Source organism: Oreochromis niloticus, linkage group LG3 (assembly GCF_001858045.2).
Source record: "Oreochromis niloticus isolate F11D_XX linkage group LG3, O_niloticus_UMD_NMBU, whole genome shotgun sequence".
In the NCBI taxonomy this organism is placed as follows: domain Eukaryota; kingdom Metazoa; phylum Chordata; class Actinopteri; order Cichliformes; family Cichlidae; genus Oreochromis; species Oreochromis niloticus.
In genome coordinates, this window is record NC_031967.2 from 10,601,180 (window position 1) to 10,618,402 (window position 17,223).

The 17,223-nt window shown below is 39.6% G+C and overlaps 1 protein-coding gene across 4 annotated transcripts in view; it reads left to right on the plus strand.

Annotated features, from left to right (window-relative positions):
* pcxb (pyruvate carboxylase b) overlaps window positions 1-17,223 on the plus strand; it is a 282,300-nt gene that overhangs the window by 48,778 nt on the left and 216,299 nt on the right. For all 4 annotated transcript variants that reach the window (XM_005468082.4, XM_003452415.5, XM_005468083.3 and 1 more), the window contains exon 10: window positions 15,956-16,074. In XM_005468082.4, coding sequence (XP_005468139.1) covers window positions 15,956-16,074 — 119 coding nt within the window. The remainder of the gene's footprint in view (window positions 1-15,955; window positions 16,075-17,223) is intronic.

A 17,223-nucleotide genomic window follows, 5' to 3' on the forward strand; every position in this document is an offset into this window, starting at 1 on the left:
ATTTTTATATACTACAGGAAAAATGAAAATATTATAATGTAAATTTGCAAAAAAAAGCACGATTTCCAACAGTGTAATTTGACTTCTAAGCATCCCAGAAACGATACAGAAAAGCATAAAGTCAAACATGACTTTTAAAAACACCAACATAAGCTTTGAAGGTAAAAAACTACATTCTCCGCGAAAATGACGTCACTTCCGGTTTCGGACAGGTAATGGCGGACATGCGATAGTTCGCGCTGACTTATATTCCAACGTAGGAAGTGTTATGAACAGCTGATCGGATCGGCAAAGCGTGTTTCTGGAATATTATGTTTTTGTTGCTGGAAGTGCCTTTTATGCAATTTTTGCAAAGCTATATGTGGAAGGAAACCGTGACCTAGGGCAAGCTAATGGAACAAGATGTAAGTACAACTCCTACGGTTTCATATGCAAAAAAATTATTGCGCTACCTTACGTGGTTCCAGTTCTACAGGGATTTAAAAATAGTTAGGCAAAACGGAGTGTGCCTGCTCAGACCGGTTGTAAAGGGTTAATGATATATTTTATGTAATAATTTATAAAATTAGGGTTAGAAACGATAGAAAAGTCTATCGTGCCATTTGTCTTCTATCGCCCAGCACTACTGTGGACAGGTCAGTCTTTCATTGACGAGACATAAAAATGATGATGATTTCCAAATAAACAAAAAGAAGGAAGCAAAACACTCAGAGATGCTTAAGTGCCCACTTCCTCAAAACACTTGCATCTCACACCTGCCCATGTCATTATATTGAGAGCAATTTAGTAGACTCAGAGGCCCTTCTACCCACATCCTTCACATCCCAGTGGCCAAATCCTTGAGTGGATGGTACTGTGACACCTGCCACAAAGCAAAAATGGGTCAGGAATGGTTTGAGGAGCATGACAACGAGTTTGAAGTATTGACTTGGACTCCAAATTCCCCAAATCTAAATCCAATCGAGCATCTGAAGGATGTTCTGGACAAACGTCCAATGCATGGAGGCCCTACGTCGCAACTTACAGGACTTAAAGGGATCTGTTGCTAACATCTTGGTGCCAGATACCACAGCACACCTTCAGAGGTCTAGTGCATGCCTCAGTGGGTCAGGACTGTTTTGGCATCAAAAGAGTGAACAACACACTATTAGTCAAGTGCTCATAATTCTGTACCGGATCAGTGCACATCCTACATTTTGCTGACACTAATTGTGATGCATAAAATGTATCAGATTGACACGACACACACGTAGAGCTGGCAGCAAACGATAACGAACCCCCTTCGCTCCTATTTTTCTTGCCGCTACAGTTTCCTTTTTGTTTCCTGTTTCTCTCCAGTTCATCTCCTTTCAGCTGTGTCAGATGCTGTAGTGTGGGTGTTGTCATCCAGACTACAGCCAAATCTTAGGCTCGCACACAAATGCAGCTGCACTCAGGAGTGTGCACAGAACTGCATTTTTAGGGAGTTGAAAACCCATTTCTGTGTGAGACTGAGGGAGTAGGGAAGCAAGTGGATATTAGGAGGAACAATTGTATTTTAGCCTGAGTTTTAGGTTGCTAAGTTGCTAAACATGCATTTCCGCTGAGAATGGATTGTTTCTGTCTGATTCGGGGCGCATGCCAGTCTACATTAGTAAACATTAGTGTTTGCAGCAGTGTGTGTTCACCCTGCTTGCATTAGTGTATAGCCATGTGTGTTTGTGCCCTCCTTTGGTCCGGCCTTGTTCTGTTCTGTACCCTTTGATCATTAGACAGCTGCATTCATTCCTACTTCTCATCATTTTATAGACAACAAGCTCATTATGCTTCCATTAACTGCTGACAGAGCGAAGGGTGATTGAGGGCAGAGTGAGAGACAAAGGGGACCGACTGAGAGAAATAAAAGCAAAGTGGAAGAGAGGGAGGAGCAGCTAGCTGACCTAACAAAAAATGAGAAATGATGCACAACATTATGAAAGATGTGGGGAGAGGCTGACTCAAGAAAGAGGGGAGGTTTGGTGAGGTGAAATGAATGGGGAGCAGTGAAGAAAAATGCAAAGTCCTAAACTTTAGCAGGGTGCAAAATATGAAAAGTGGGATTTGAGGAAAAATGTTGTGCGCTCAGTTGAAGGGGTAACGGGAGACTTTGAGAATAAGACTGAACATCTTTGTCCTGCAGTGTGTACCACCATTTGAATTCAGCACACACTCTCACATGCTCTTTTTTGCTATATAACACTTAATTTTGTCAAGGTCTGAGGGGTGTTCCTCATCCCAGCAAAATCAACATTTAGCAAGCATGATTGGAAAGAATTACTGTCAAAATACTTTCTTACCTTCTGATTGTGTGACTTGATGTTGGTACTTCCCCACTTCTTTAAAAAGACTTAATCCCAGGTTGAAATGGAGGATATTCTTACCCGGAGGTTTAAAGCAATCTGCTTTTCACTGCAAACATTTGATCATGTTGCAGCTGTAATTAATAACGAACCAAAGCTCCACGCTATTGAGCTTTGACAGGTCCTTGGCTCTTTCTCTGTACATGCTGCTCGACTTGCTGCCCTTACATCAGAGATTCTTGCAATGTGACTGATCGGTGATGTAAAACGGTTACACGTGTACTATGAAAATAAAGTATTGAAGGCTAAATGTTTGTATTTGGAATATTTTTATTAGACTGCTCTTAGACCTTCATCATATATTAAACATTAATAATAAAACGCTAAAGATTAAATACAAACCAAGTAATGGAAGTCAAGATCAAAAACTGCTGATTGTAGAAGTCAGTATCTGCAGTGTAATGTAGCATTTTTCTCCATAAGTTTGTCCTTCTGACTGCAAGAGGATGACTGATTTGGGCTTGACTGCTTACAGTTACCAGTAAGGTGGTTTGGATGTATACCTGGAACACCCATTATTGCTTCATGGGGTATCTACATACCAGGGGTATGAGATGCAATCTGAAAAGCAGTCTTTAATTTGCATTCAGCTTTAAACAGTCCCCTCACAAACAGACACAAATGTTAAGAAAAAGGCACTGTGTGCGGGACAAATGGCTCAGCTTTTCCATGGTGATATGTTTTCATTAGCATCTTGTATTGTAATAGCTTTACAATACACTTAAAACATCACATTTCCCATTCAATTATTCGTATCTTTTCGAGTGTCTATTCTTTCCCACCTCTAGCTGACCTATGGTGGTCTCGTCATCATAAGACATCAAGGTTGTGAAAAAATAGAAATTTGACCTTTTTTTTAGGTTTCCAGGTATAAGAGATTTAAAGCACTGCCTTTTAGAAATGTCATATGTTTGGTACAGGGCGCCAAATGGAAGAAAGCTGCATTTCGAATAAAGGTCTCCTATCTTCCTTACGCCCTTTCTGGACCATATTTTGAAACCAGTCCTGCTCTGAAATGTGCACTTACCCTCCCCTCATCTTTCACGTGGGGATCTCAGATTTATACCAGATATCAGTGTTTCTGAGAAGGTGTTTTTTGGGTTTTTTTCAGCTTTTACTTTTTTTAGCTTAGAAGAATATAAATAACTTTGATGGGAGGTTTAGTGCTGGTGCTTTCTCATATTCACCTAAGCTGTGGGGGTCTGTCGAAGTAAAGAAGTGCAGAATGCAACTGAGCAGAGCAGTGATGCCATTTCATGTCTGGGAATTGGAGTCCTCGCCTTTTGTAGAGTAGAAATGGCATTCAGTCTAAGTTTTATCTTCATGCATGTATGTTTGGCTTTTCAGAAAGTTGGAATCCATCTTTAAAGGTGAGCTTTTGTTGTCGGATTTTTGGAGTAAGTTTGAAAACCACATTTTTATTAGTATGTGGTCGTGTACACTCGATTGCTTGGTTTCTTTTCTGTTTAGATTTTGTGCAATGTTGCCAAGAAAGTGCCAGCAGATGTCTTTTAGCGTCTTGTTCATCAGCAGTGAACATCGAGTTTTTCGTCAAATCACTTGCATCAGAGCTTAGACTGTGGACCAGCTATGGCGATGTCTTTTTGAGAAACATTGGCCGTGTACATTGATATGAGCATGAGAGCAGCACTCATCTAAAAGTTGGCAGAATAAGCAGTGGAAAGAGGAGTAGATTGAGGCAGCGGGGAGGAGACAGATTGAGAGGAGGCCTTTAGAAATAGGGCAGAGGATCAGAAAGACCTGTATAAAATGTTATGGCCTCATATATATTGCAGGCTTCAGAGAGATGGGGAGAATGGAAGGGAGAAAAATTGAATGGAGAGGGAGCTGGTAGATGTCCTGAGATGCAGCCTGTTTTAAGTTTAAAATATTTATTTTAATATCTATAAATGGGTCTTTGGGTATTATATGGCACCTAACTATTAATTCCAAGCTGTAGGTTAATCAGATTTTTAGTTATGTTGTAGGTTTTCAATAAGATGTATAAAAGTTGGCCGCCTAACATTTTCTAAGGGCCAAAGTTGACGCCATTAGATTTCTACAGGAAAAATGATCCCCTAGCACATACACGTGGTAGAAGATGTATAAAATAGCCGCTCGCTCTCTTTCTGTATAGCTGTTTATTTTTTGGTGTCATAAAATGTGACAGTTTGGGTTGCCTTGCTGTCAGCGAATCAGCCTGTAGAAACTTTCTCTGAACCGTGCAGTGTTATTTTAGGATGAGTCTGTATTTCTGTTTCTGTCTCTGCAGTACAAGTAAAGTTATGGTTATAGTTGGACTTTTTTTAAAATTAATTGATAGTAAACATCAGGTTTTATGAGCCCACAATGCTGTGTGTCCACATGTGGATTGTAAATTCCTGTTAGGTATTGTCTGTAGCTATATTGATTTAAAATCTGTGTGTATTTCTCTCCCTCTTCACATCCCTTCTTTCTGTGTGCACTTTTTATGAGTGCTTCCAGTCTCTGCACACCACCTATCACACTGTTGGCTGATGGTCTTGCAGCTTCTGCTTAGTTCACACGATCTCTCAGTAATGTGAGGGAATATCGAAGGATCAATTTTTATATATTTTTCGTTGACATCATTGATGCATCATGACTGAAATCAATTGAAACTGTTTTTCTGCAGCTACAGAATGACTTTTGTTTATGCAATAGCTACTTGAAAGCACAGAAATAATGCAGGTTGAACAATTTTCCACATCTTTTAATAAGTGCATCTAAATTCAGTTCTCATCATGTACACCTTAGCTCCGATTTGTCTCATATCATCATAGGATTTCTTATTGTCGTTATTTTACCTTTTGCACATCATACAGCATCTTTTTTTATTTTTCCATTCTACTCTTGGGGGAGCTGCTGACTTTACAAATTGGGCATAAGAATAAAAAATAGGTCAAAAAATATGGAAAAGGAAGCATGTGACACGTCCTTTATGCTGTTTATTGAGGCTTCATTGGAGCAGTGCTTTAATCTGCTACTGCTGTAGAAAGCTAAGTTATAGACCGTCTTACCTAGTCCATGTCCATAAGTGGTGTTTGTTTAAACTGTCAGCTTTGCACAGTAGTAGCATGTATGTACTCGCAACTTTCAGCCTTTTTGCTTTGCTCATCCCCACGGCCTTTTCTTTCATCAGGTTTACGCCACACGTTTCAATCGTTATTCATCCCCAAGCCTCTCATTAACACCCTGCCAGGGTCTGTTCCAGCAGATCTACAGGTGTTTAGGAAAAGTTATAAGCAAAATCTGTCTTTAGCTGCATCATTTTTCTTACTGTCTGTTCATTGTCCAGCCATCTGCTCCATTCAACATCTACCTTCCCTCATCGCTTCGATGCTTTGTCTCTGTGTCCTGTTCATGGTTCTTCTGCCATCTGTCTCCTCCCATAATCACTGACACTCGCTCCTTTTTTTCCTTTTTCTTATAAAGTTTTGTTTCATTTTTGGGATCGTGAAGACTTAATTTCTGAAAGCTTGGTAAGCATAACGGGAAAGGAAAGAGATGAAAGTGGACCACATAGGGGGAGATGATGGTGGGGTAAGTAACGTTTTTTGACTTGTTGCCATGTAAAGGAAAAGAAGAAAGATGAAGGGAGAAAAGCAAAGGCAGTGATCAGAGGGCAGTGGACAGTGGGGGGGCTGCCAATGCAAGAGAGTTTACGCTTAGGTATATAAAACTCCTTTTCTCTTATGTCTTAACTGCCTCTTTTTGTTTTCTCTCCATCCATCCCTCATATTTCTGTTTTTAATTATACATGGTCTGTTTGCCAGCCATCTTCTGATGGCCTGAAGAGTATAAAAAAATCAAAATACATCCATGTTTTCAACAGATGTTTCCATTATTTGTTTAATGTATTATCTCTGAGTTTGCCATTTGTGCAACATTTAATGACAGTTAATCAAATCTTTGAGGCATTTCATGACTAAACACCTTTAAAAACTCAGCAGTTTGGTGATTACTGCTAATTAGTAAATGTTGGGATGCGGTCTACGAGTGATTGTGGCAAAACGATCGCATCTACTGAACATGATCACAGGAGAGGAGTTTGTCACATAAGACCACAGTAGCAAACAACTCCAAAATAAGTGCTACTTCAGTTACAGAGAAATCACCAGCAAACCCTCTAAACAGAGCTATCAGTTTTACTTTCATCCCTGCTTTACATATCTGTGACAGTGTTCATACCCATGATGCTCTTCCTGAAGTCTCTGGTTTTCTGTTGAAGACCAAACAAGTTGTTCGCTTTGTCTTGCAAATGACTGGGCATAAAAATGAAGCTGCAAGTGGTTGAAAATGGCTATTGAGAAGACGCGAGAATGACCTGAATCTTAATTACACAAGCAGAGAGTAGAAGTGAGAGTATGGACAGGCATCACTGACAGAGAAAGAAATAACAAGCAGCTGGAATGAAGGGATGAATTCATGATTTGTAAATGGATGGAGGGCTTCTGGTCAAGCTCCTTTCATTACAGCTGGGATGAATATATAAGTGTGTGTGCATACAGGGATGTGTTCATTATGTTTTGTGTGTGTGTGTGTGTGCATACAGGGATGTGTTCATTATGTTTTGTGTGTGTGTGTGCATACAGGGATGTGTTCATTAGGTTTTTTTGTGTGTGTGTGTGTGTGAGAAAACAAAATAAACTTATGATCAATTTTGCGTGTGTGTGTATATATAAATATCTGTGTGCATTACTATGTGTTGGTGCCTATGTGTGCTCTTAGGCAGTGCATTGTTTTGGTAGGCTGAGCTGCACCGCTTTGGTAGCCGTCTGCAGCAAAGGGATTAGAGGTGGCACCACTGAAATGTAGCTGATCTATTTGAGCGCGTGTGCATGTTGGTGTTTTTGTGTGTGTGTGTGTGTGTGTGTGTGTGTGTGTGTTGCAAGTCTGAAAGGGAATTGGATCAGATTACAAAAAGTCTTGGCACCAGATTAACTCCAATCCCCACAAGAGAAGAGGAAAAAACGAGAGCCGCAGTTAAAGCGATGTATTGTAGGATTTATGTAATATTTGCTCTGTGAATCAACTGTGCATTGAAAACTTGTGCTAAAACGACTTATTTTCATATTTTGATTCCCTCATATTATACAAAAGGCTGAAAAAGTTTAGCCTATATGAGCTTTTGTGACATCAACTTTTTCACTGCTTCCAAAATGAGCCAGATGGCGGGACTCTGCTGCCTTCATGTAGGGTTAAGTTTTCTCCTGGGGTTTAATGAAAATTGAGATGAGTGTCATTTAAACAAAAACACCAAAAACAGTTTTACTCATTTTGCCCTTGAGCAAGTAAAGGAAGCTTTGCCTTAGCATGTACTTCTGAGACAAGAACGCTTCAGTAGCTTTGCAAGTCTGAAAACTCCAGACCTACCATATATGTAAATGCAGTAGTTTATGCTCATTATGTTGGAAGTTTTACATCAGTTGACTTCTGAATAACCAAACTACAGTACATTTTCTCCAATCTTGCCAAAGTCATATTTGATAAGTTCAAGTTTTGTAGTTTTAGAGCCACGAAGGAGACTTTGCATTCAACAACTTGTCCACCATACTTAAAAGGAGAAGCAGTCGACTCGAAAATAAATCTTGAAGTTAAATAAGTAGAGACCCTGCTTCACAAAGCAAATGTGATGGATTGGTCTTTTCGCATCTTTTAGCAAAACTGTGTATTTATAGTTTATTTACTTTTTATTTTATTATCTATGCTATATTTTATTTTAATCTGCAGAGTGAATGATGAAAGTGAGTGTATTTGAATGCTACTGTGCTGAAACATAAGCTCTGCTTCAGTTTCACTGCACAATGTTAAGTACACCGACAATAAAGGAATCAATCTTTTCTATTCAGGGAAATTCAGTTCTGTTCAGGACATTGACTAAATGTAACGCTAACTAAAAAAGTGTTAAGCAATGGGCGTCTCATCTCTTTAAAGGCATTTTTAGACATTTTCTTGATTAATAGCTACATCAGGATGTTCTATATCCTGTAAATGATTTTGTGAAATACTTTCAAAATAAACTTAAACAGATTTGACTGTTTTATTTTTATTAGACTTTCTTAATTCAGATGGCAGCGATACCAACTGCTAAACTCCAGAACAGTTTGGTTTTCTCTTGTGACTGATGTTTGTTTCCATACATATGAAGCCGGTTTATAACACCGGTACCATGGATTATGTGTTCAAATCATTTAATCCCACTACTTTGGTTTTTTTTATCCTTTATTTGATGGAACAGTGGAAAAAAGGAAAGCTCAGACTGGGGAAACACACTCTGCGTTAGCTTTACGGCATATGGTCCTATGGCTCCCATACGCAACCCTTTGAACTAAACTGCAGCCCCTGAATTAATCCCACTATTTGTCAGTAAATTGACGAGCAGTAATGTGCTGTTACACAATAATGTAACCAGACTTGCCCATTTAAAGAATCGGTACCATCGATTGATTTGTTTTGCTAGCTTTGCGATGTGCTGCACATCACACATGCAGCTTAGGAGCTTTGTTGCACATTACTATGACTGTCCCTGGACATTTCATGACCCAGTGTGTGTCGATGTCAGTCTGGTGGATATGGAACATTGGGAGATGGCAGGGGATTGGAAGGATTTGTGTGCAGTGTGCAGTGAATTATCAATATTGTTGTTCCTCAGAGGATTTGCATGTTGTGACAGCAATCTGGCAGTGACAACCTTGAGACAATCATTTCTTGTTTTTTTTTTTGTTTTTGTTTTTTTTAGACTAAGTAGTCTGAGTGAGTCTGCAGACCTGGTGACTGTGGAGAGTTTGTGTGTGTATGTGTTGTGGTGGAATTTAGGAGGAATTTTTACTTTTTTCAGGCTGGGTTTGAGGGCTTAATGTAATTGAAAATCTAAGAAATCTTGAAAGCTCTCTTTCTCTATCCCTTCTCTCCATGACTAATCCTAAGCCAGGTTCCTGATTTTTAGTTCAAAGATGAACAGTATTGTTATGCCTTGCATCTGCCAGGATTTTTGTGTGTATGTGCCTGCGCGTTCGTGCGTGTGCATGTCCTTGCAGAAATCAAATGGCAGTAGGCTTCAAAATAAAGTGGGGGCACCACACATAATAGACATTTCTGAAGACACGTATTCTGGCAGACTTGATGAGACCAGCTGAACCCAATATTTCCTGGATATGTCAAAAAAAACCTTTCTGAAAATTGGCAGTATTCAGTAGATTTGCAGGCTTTGGTGCTAGAAACCATCTCTTTGCGAGTGCCTATTTTGTTCAACAGCTACAATAGTATTTTGACACAAATCTTTGTTTTAATTAGGAATTTGGATATTAACAGTCCCATACACACTGATAGGCCCCCCCCTTTTTTCTTGTTTTCTTCTGCTGTTTGGATACTGTGAGCCTAGTGAGACTTTCTAATAAGTGACAGACCATTTATGCTGTTGTCGTAAGCAAATATAAAAACATACCTAACAAAGTACTTTAGATGTGTAAACCTAGCCAAATGCACACACAGGCAGACACAATCTGTGAGAAAAGAAAAGGTCTTGACGTCGTCATAGTTGAATCATTTGTACTGCCTCCCAGTTCATGTTTAACTCTCAATATCGTCCATTCAGGAGTGAATCGGGTGATAACTGTCTAGTAGCATGCAGAGGTGGTGGCAGTGTTCAGGGTACCGATATAAAGAAAAACACAACTGATTGCGACCGTTTATTCGGCTGATGAAGTCCTTCGATCGGGTTTGTTTATTCTACACAACAAAGTGAGCGCTGAACTCAGCCACCCTGTGTGGACTAGAAAAGTTAATAACAAATTGCTCAAAGATGAATTGGCCTCAAAAACAAGAGATCAGTGACATCACCGCTAAATACAGCTAGAGGCAGTAGGTAAAAGATGAGTCGGTGTGCAGGGCCATCAGAAAACACGTGACTGTGAAAGTACTGTACCAGCCAAACCTAACAGCTGATCTGAAAGCTGTTGACTTTTTGGGGTTACAGAAGATGATCATTAAAAACTGTGTTGTGCAAAAGTCTTAATCCAGCCCTCCTCTTTCTGTTTCTAAGGAGACAGACTTTCTTGTAATATTTCTGGCTTTCTGAAGGTCTTTCAGATGTTTTTTTTTTTCCTTGAACTTTGGCTGCTTTTTCTCATTTTCAGTCCAGTCCTTGCATCTGACCATTTATAGAGAAAGTTTCTTTCCTTTTTTAAAGCCACTTAACACTGACCTGTGAATCATTCAGACATAAAAAGGCATTTAACTCTGGGCAAACCAGTGCTGTCTACACACAACAAATTTTAAATGATACCTTTTAGGTACTTTGTTACGTGCATTTTGTCACAAAAACAGATCATTTGTTCCCATTAAGTTTAATCTGTACATAAATCCCAACATAAGAGCTCAACGTATGCATAAAATATTTTTTTCACTACATCAGTGATTACCAGATATATAAGGAATGGTGTGTATTGTCTTTTAATAAAAAAGACTGTTTAAGTGGAGGACAAATGTGTCACGACTTAAACTATTTACAACAGATGAGCAGTTTCTGCAAGTCATGTCCTTAAGAAACAGGAAAAAGTCAAACTGCCAGGTAGTATAGTTTATCATCTACTGTTGACAAGTTTTATCGGAAGTGCTCCTAATAGGATGACTGCCAAGAAGCCTTTATTAAGGGAAACAAGGAGAGGATGAGGTATGCCAAATTACACAAGAACTGCAATGAAAAGCTAGCTGTCCTCATTAGAAGAGGCACTGAGTTTTCACAATCATTATTGTAAGACATGGAAAACGTGAGATTCAACTGGAAAAACATGGATAAAGATATGTCTGTGAAGGTTCTCAGTCATCCAGGTCATCGTAGACTAAGGAGCTTGGAAAGAAAAGCGTCTGGACTTCTTTGAGTTGCTTGAAGACGTTTCACCTCTCATCCGAGAAGGATGGACTTGGTGGATTGGTGGACTCCCCACCAATTGACCCTTAGAACTGAAGCTTCTCGGATGAGAGGTGAAACGTCTTTAAGCAACTCAAAGAAGTCCAGACACTTGTCTTTCCAAGCTCCTTAGTCATGGATAAAGATAAAGAGATGCTAATGATTGTGTCCACGGTTTATTTTCGAGTTTGTTCTTGGGCTTATAGATCACCAGCAGACTGTGTCCCATAATATATTCCATGGAAATATTTGCCATATTTTCCTGTCAAGTGGTCTTATTAAAATAAGGTGGCTTTAGCAATTAGTCATTGTATTGTATAGAAGATAGAAACTGACTTTGTCTTCCACTCCTTTCAAGATGTGTTCAATAAGGAAAACTGCTACATATTTTTTGCTCCCCTTGGATATGATCAAGGTGTTTTGGGTTTCAGTGGGTACTGTGCATCTGCCAAAGATGACAAGTTCCTGCTGAGTTTTAATTTCAACTTGTTATCAAGTTGTAAATGATTTCAAGCTAAAGTATGTGTAGAGAGGGTAACCAGGGAGACGGGCCTCTATCATTTTAAGTTTTCTGCTATTTTACCTCTGAATACTTCCTCTAATCTACTTTCACTCTGTCCTGTTTCCACCGTCTCTGAACACTTCCCCCGTCTTTGTCTTTGTCCTCGTTTGATCATCCATCAGTTTTAACTTCAACTCCCCTCCCTCCTTCATCCATTGACACTCAGCACCATGAATTGTTCTTAATGCATTTTGTTTCACACTCTGACTCCGTCTACCTCGTACAATACCTGCTATCCGTCTTTGTCACTTTTTATTCAAATCTATACACCAGTGTCCATTCATCAGTGCTGGGATCATTTAAGCAGAATCAAACACTTGCAGCAGGGAGCTAAATGTGTAAATGCTCCTTATGCTTTTTACAGATGCTTAAAGAAATGTGTGCGTGTGTTGTGCGCATGCTTTCATGTGCATGCTGGTGACCTCTCCTTGTGCTAGTACAGTTCATTGACTTGGCTGCCAGACCTTATAAAACGGTGACTGCTCAATCTGTTACATTGGCTGCTACTTCACTGACTCAGTGTGTGAGCGCGAGGGGGGAAAAAACACCAGTGCAATATGGAGTCACACACACTGGTACAGTACATGTGGGAATCTGTGTGCACTTGAAGTGGATGGAGGTGTGTGTTTATATGTCTGTTTGAAGGCTGCAGTGTTTTCTCATCTCTTTCCATGCGAATTTATCTATGAAGTCTGGATCAAAAAACTGGCTTCATGCAGAAGGTTGAGGCAAAGGTGAATCAGGCTGAAAACTGGCATTCTGGGAATGTGTGTACACAAAGTAGCCCAGCAGTTGTGCCATCACCAGAGATCGGGGACATATAGCTAGTATGCACACATAAATGTGCACAAACTGTTAATTCCAGCAAACACTCTCACATCAGCTAGTGTACTAAACTGTAGAGCTCTCAACGTGTACATGTTTTGTATCCATAGGTTTTATGTTTGCACTTCATGAGCTCCAGTGTCCATGTTTGCATGTGTTTAAGACTAAGTTTTCTCTGTGCTTGTGAATGCTTTGAGTCTGTTTTTGGTAGAATTTTTAGGTGTTTCCATAAATAGGTCTGTTTTTCTTTGAGGAGCAGTCACTACTTTCTGAATTTTGTATTTTTTATTTTAGTTTTTGATGCATGAATTTGCATGTGAGTCTGCATATTATACACCTGATCTGTTTACTTGTGAGATGAGTTTTCTGGGGGCTGATGCAACTCTACAAGTTTTGGGATTAATAAGACATTTTAAGCAGGTGTTATTTTACTCAAATGGACAGTTTGATTACAGACCCATGTTCTAGCCTGGTTTTATTTTTCACTCTGTTTCCACAACAGCGAGACTCTGTTCAAGTCTTATTTAGTTGCCAGAGTCTAATTGCTGCAATTTAGCTTAGAGCCATCTTTGTCTCTGCAATCAATCTCCGTCTTTTCCTCTGCCCGTTTGAATGTCTTAACATTTATGATCGCCAAATGGAAATCAAAGCAATCCTGAAGGCATTAAGCTGGTTTAACAATTAAGAACTAAACAAGCATGTTTGTTTAAATACAGGAGAGAAGCAATTTAGGTCCTTAATTTCTCCTGGTGAATTCATCCCAGTCTGATTTAAATAAAAAGCTCAACACTACAGAGGAAGGGGGGGAGAGAAACAGTCATTTAAAAAAAAATATTTTTTTTATATATAATAAAGCTGTGGATGCTGCAGTTGGCTTTTCCTGGTGATTCATATCTGGGCCCCAAAGGAGGGGAAAAAACAAAACAAGATTTGCTTTTTTCCAGTATGTTTTTGGACATTTGATTACTTGTGGCCTTTAAATTTTATTCTAACATTTGCGTGTTGCTTTTTCCATTTCTCAAATGAAGTAGATTTCAAATAATGACAAAGCTTTGATTATAGGAATAATCACTGGGATGTTATCTGGGGAACTTGGGCTGGTCTGATTGTCGAAACCGAACATGGTTGGTACACCAATCACATTGCTTTGCTCACATCAGGATTGTAATTTGTGTGAATCTGCCCAGTCTCGAAATTATGGTCACGATAATAAAGGTTATTTATGTAGCATTTATATTCCAATTACACTCTGTATGCAGCTCCCACTGGGTGAAATTAAACTGGTGCTGAGACAATCCAAAGTGGGAGTTTGAAAGATGAATGGAAAGCGCTCGTGTTGGCCTGCTAACATGCTAATTTCCATCAGAGGTGTGTTACTCTGAGAGCAGCGATGTACAGCTTTGAGCCGGAAAGCATTTGGAGTCGTGCAGTTTCAAAGAATACCAATTATACAAGGTGATTATATAGTTGGATTTTGTTTGGGACAGTTACGATCGGGTGCAAGACTAGTTTCTTTTAGACTGAGTCATTCCAAAAACTCAGTTTGTAAGGAAGAAACATGAACTATAATAAACAACTAGTTCAAAAAGCTGCAAATCCTGTAATTCAAACTTGAAATTGACATTAAAATCAAAGTGGAAATTGAAAAGAACCAGTTGATGATTCTCCTTTGTTTGTAGCCTTTTTGTTTTCTTTAAAAATAAGGTTAAAATGCAATTTTCCATAAAACAAAGGAATTTTATATGGTGGATTTCATAGTTCTGATTAATAGAACATCATAACTGTGCCAAAAAGAGAATATTTGTTGGCTGACTCATGTGGAAGTCGTGAGATATAGTTTGCACCTTTTTTTTTTTTTTTTTTTGGAAGGCTTTTGAGTGTTGTTAGAAAGTGAGTCACATTCAGACCGAATATCAAAACCTATTCAACATTAATGATCTGTGCCTCCGAGGTGCAGTATAAAATCAACATGTTTGTGATCTGCTGAACTGGTAGCTCCATTGTTACAGTTTTGCTTCTGCGCACTGCGCAGCTCTGACTGCACCTGATGTGCACGGTTGTGTGTTCATTGGCGACGCTACTTTGATGTAGCAGTGGTCTACCCCTTCAGAACATTGAGACCAACACGCTCCACAACGACTAATCAGAAATGGCTTTGCAACACAACAAAAAAAAAACAACAACAAAAAACCCAGGGTGTTAAATCATCCTTAGGACTTCTCCGTTTCCAATCTGTTCAGCTGTCAGTGGTATATGCCAAAAGAAGCCCAGCTCAGGGGGGCCCCACTATGGTGCCCACAGGACCCAAAGGTCTCCCTCCAGGTGCTAGACAGAACAGGACAACTGCAGAGATTGCATGACCATAGCCTGTAGGGTCGGACTTGTTTGAGTGTGAGATCCTGGTCTTTCACACTAACCATCATCCCTTATTTTCTTCATATAAACTTCTCAAACATTTTAATTGAAGATCCCCTTTCCAGTAGAAAGTAGTAATGAGAAAGCAAACTTAATACATTGGCAGTGAGCAGTTATTGGTTGTGCATCGGGTCAGATATTCGTGGAGCTTTTGACGCTAGGTGTCTCTCTCTATGGATCCCATCTATCAGTTTGGGTGTGGAGGTGTTAATATGTAATAAGGGTTGAGTCTGTAATTGGCTCACACTTTGTCACTTGCCCGTTCACATGCAAATGTTGGATCGGCTAAAAAGGAGATGCGAGTTTACCTGCTATGCCCAAGGGCACTTGGATGTAGTATGTGGGCAGTACCTGAGCCACAGCTACCCCTTTGTCCACCCCTATTATGCACTGTTTGTTTTCCTTGTGGCACTTCTACACTGTGCACATTATTTAAAGGACATTTCAAGATCCCAGCCCCGACAACATCGACACATTGGCTGTATAAGGTACACGACAAGGGTTGTGATTATAATTACAGTGTAGTAGATGAGAGGTGGTAGAGAAAATGATGTTTGAGATTGAAATAAATCCCTCTTGATTAATGACCTTATTTTGCATTAAAGAAAGATGATGAAAACTGCCCTTCACTCTCTAAACAAATAATACATGAGGCTGATTCTTTGTGCTTTTATGTAGTCATGTTTGCCTGAAGAGAGTAAGAAGGCCTTTTTGTTTTTCTCCTTCATGGCTCAACCAGGATGAGTGGGTTTTCCTGCTTGATTGTTTACACAACTAATGCTACCAGTACAACTTGGATAATTAAGAGCTATAAAATTGCTCTCTTGTGATCTTTTCTTGCTGCAGGTTGGATACGAGAACGCAGGAACTGTTGAGTTCTTGGTGGATAAACACGGCAAACACTACTTCATAGAGGTGAACTCCAGACTCCAGGTTGAACACACGGTCACTGAAGAAATCACAGAGTAAGTAGAAGTTCACCTTTTGTAGATGCTGGGGTCGTTGCATTTTTGCATGCATTTCTTTGGGGTGATTGGTCCATAGACAGGGATTCTCTAGGACCTGCTGATATGCTAAAAAATCAGATTTTGGTTCTTTTTTTTAATTGTTGAAAAACAAACAAATCGGTGCCTCAGTGTGCAGCCTGTGCAAGCTGCACAGAATGCAAAGCTGGGTCACTGCTTCAGTCTAGACATACATCTGTTTAGATAAAGCGAGAAAGTCTTGGTGCTTAATAAATGTTAATAATTCTGTCCTGTGAGAAGCTAAGTACACCCTTACTGCTTCTGTAGGTGTTAAGAGGGTAAGCAGCAGCGAGGTTCTACTAATTAACTGCTCTTGATTAACTGATCAGCAGCAGGTGTGAGCACACCTATAAAAGAGGTTTTGGCACTTTGCTGGGGTGTAAACTCGATGTCATTATCTTCTCACGGGTAGATGTCCCAGCACCCTAAGATCAGACCATTCAATCCTTAAAAATTAAAATAAATTAATCAATTCTTAATAGCATATTTGGTAAAAAACAAAACACCTCATCAACTGTCAGGCACGGTTGTGGAAGGGTGGTACTTTTGGCTTGTTTGCAGCTATAGGACCTGGGCAGCTTGCAGTCACTGAGCCAGCTTCTCTGTATATCAAAGTATTCAAGAGTCACATATGAGGCCAGCTGTCTAATAGCTAAAGCTCTACTGTAACTGGGTATTTCAATAGAACAGTGAGCATAGCAGCAAATCAGAATGGCTGTACAGTCAAGGTGTTGCAGTGGTCCAGTCAAAGTCCAGACCTCGAGCTGATTAAAATGCTGTGGTAAGAAAAAAATGTATATGCATATGTTATACAAGTAGGTAATAATAAATCATGTGGGCATGCAAATATTTAAAGAATGTTTGATCTTCGTCAGGTTTTTTGTAGGAATAATCAAGTTTCACTTTTGGCAGCACAAATGAGCTGCATCAATGTAAAAAGCTTCCTGCTCTGAAAATTGTCTCAAGTAAAGGCAGTGAATGTTAGAGGTACATGGAAGAGGAGTGGAGTTGTAAGTACATGACAAGGAGGCAAGAAAGATGGAGAAATGGACAAGGCGAGAAAGAGGGAAAAGGAGATTGATAGAAAGC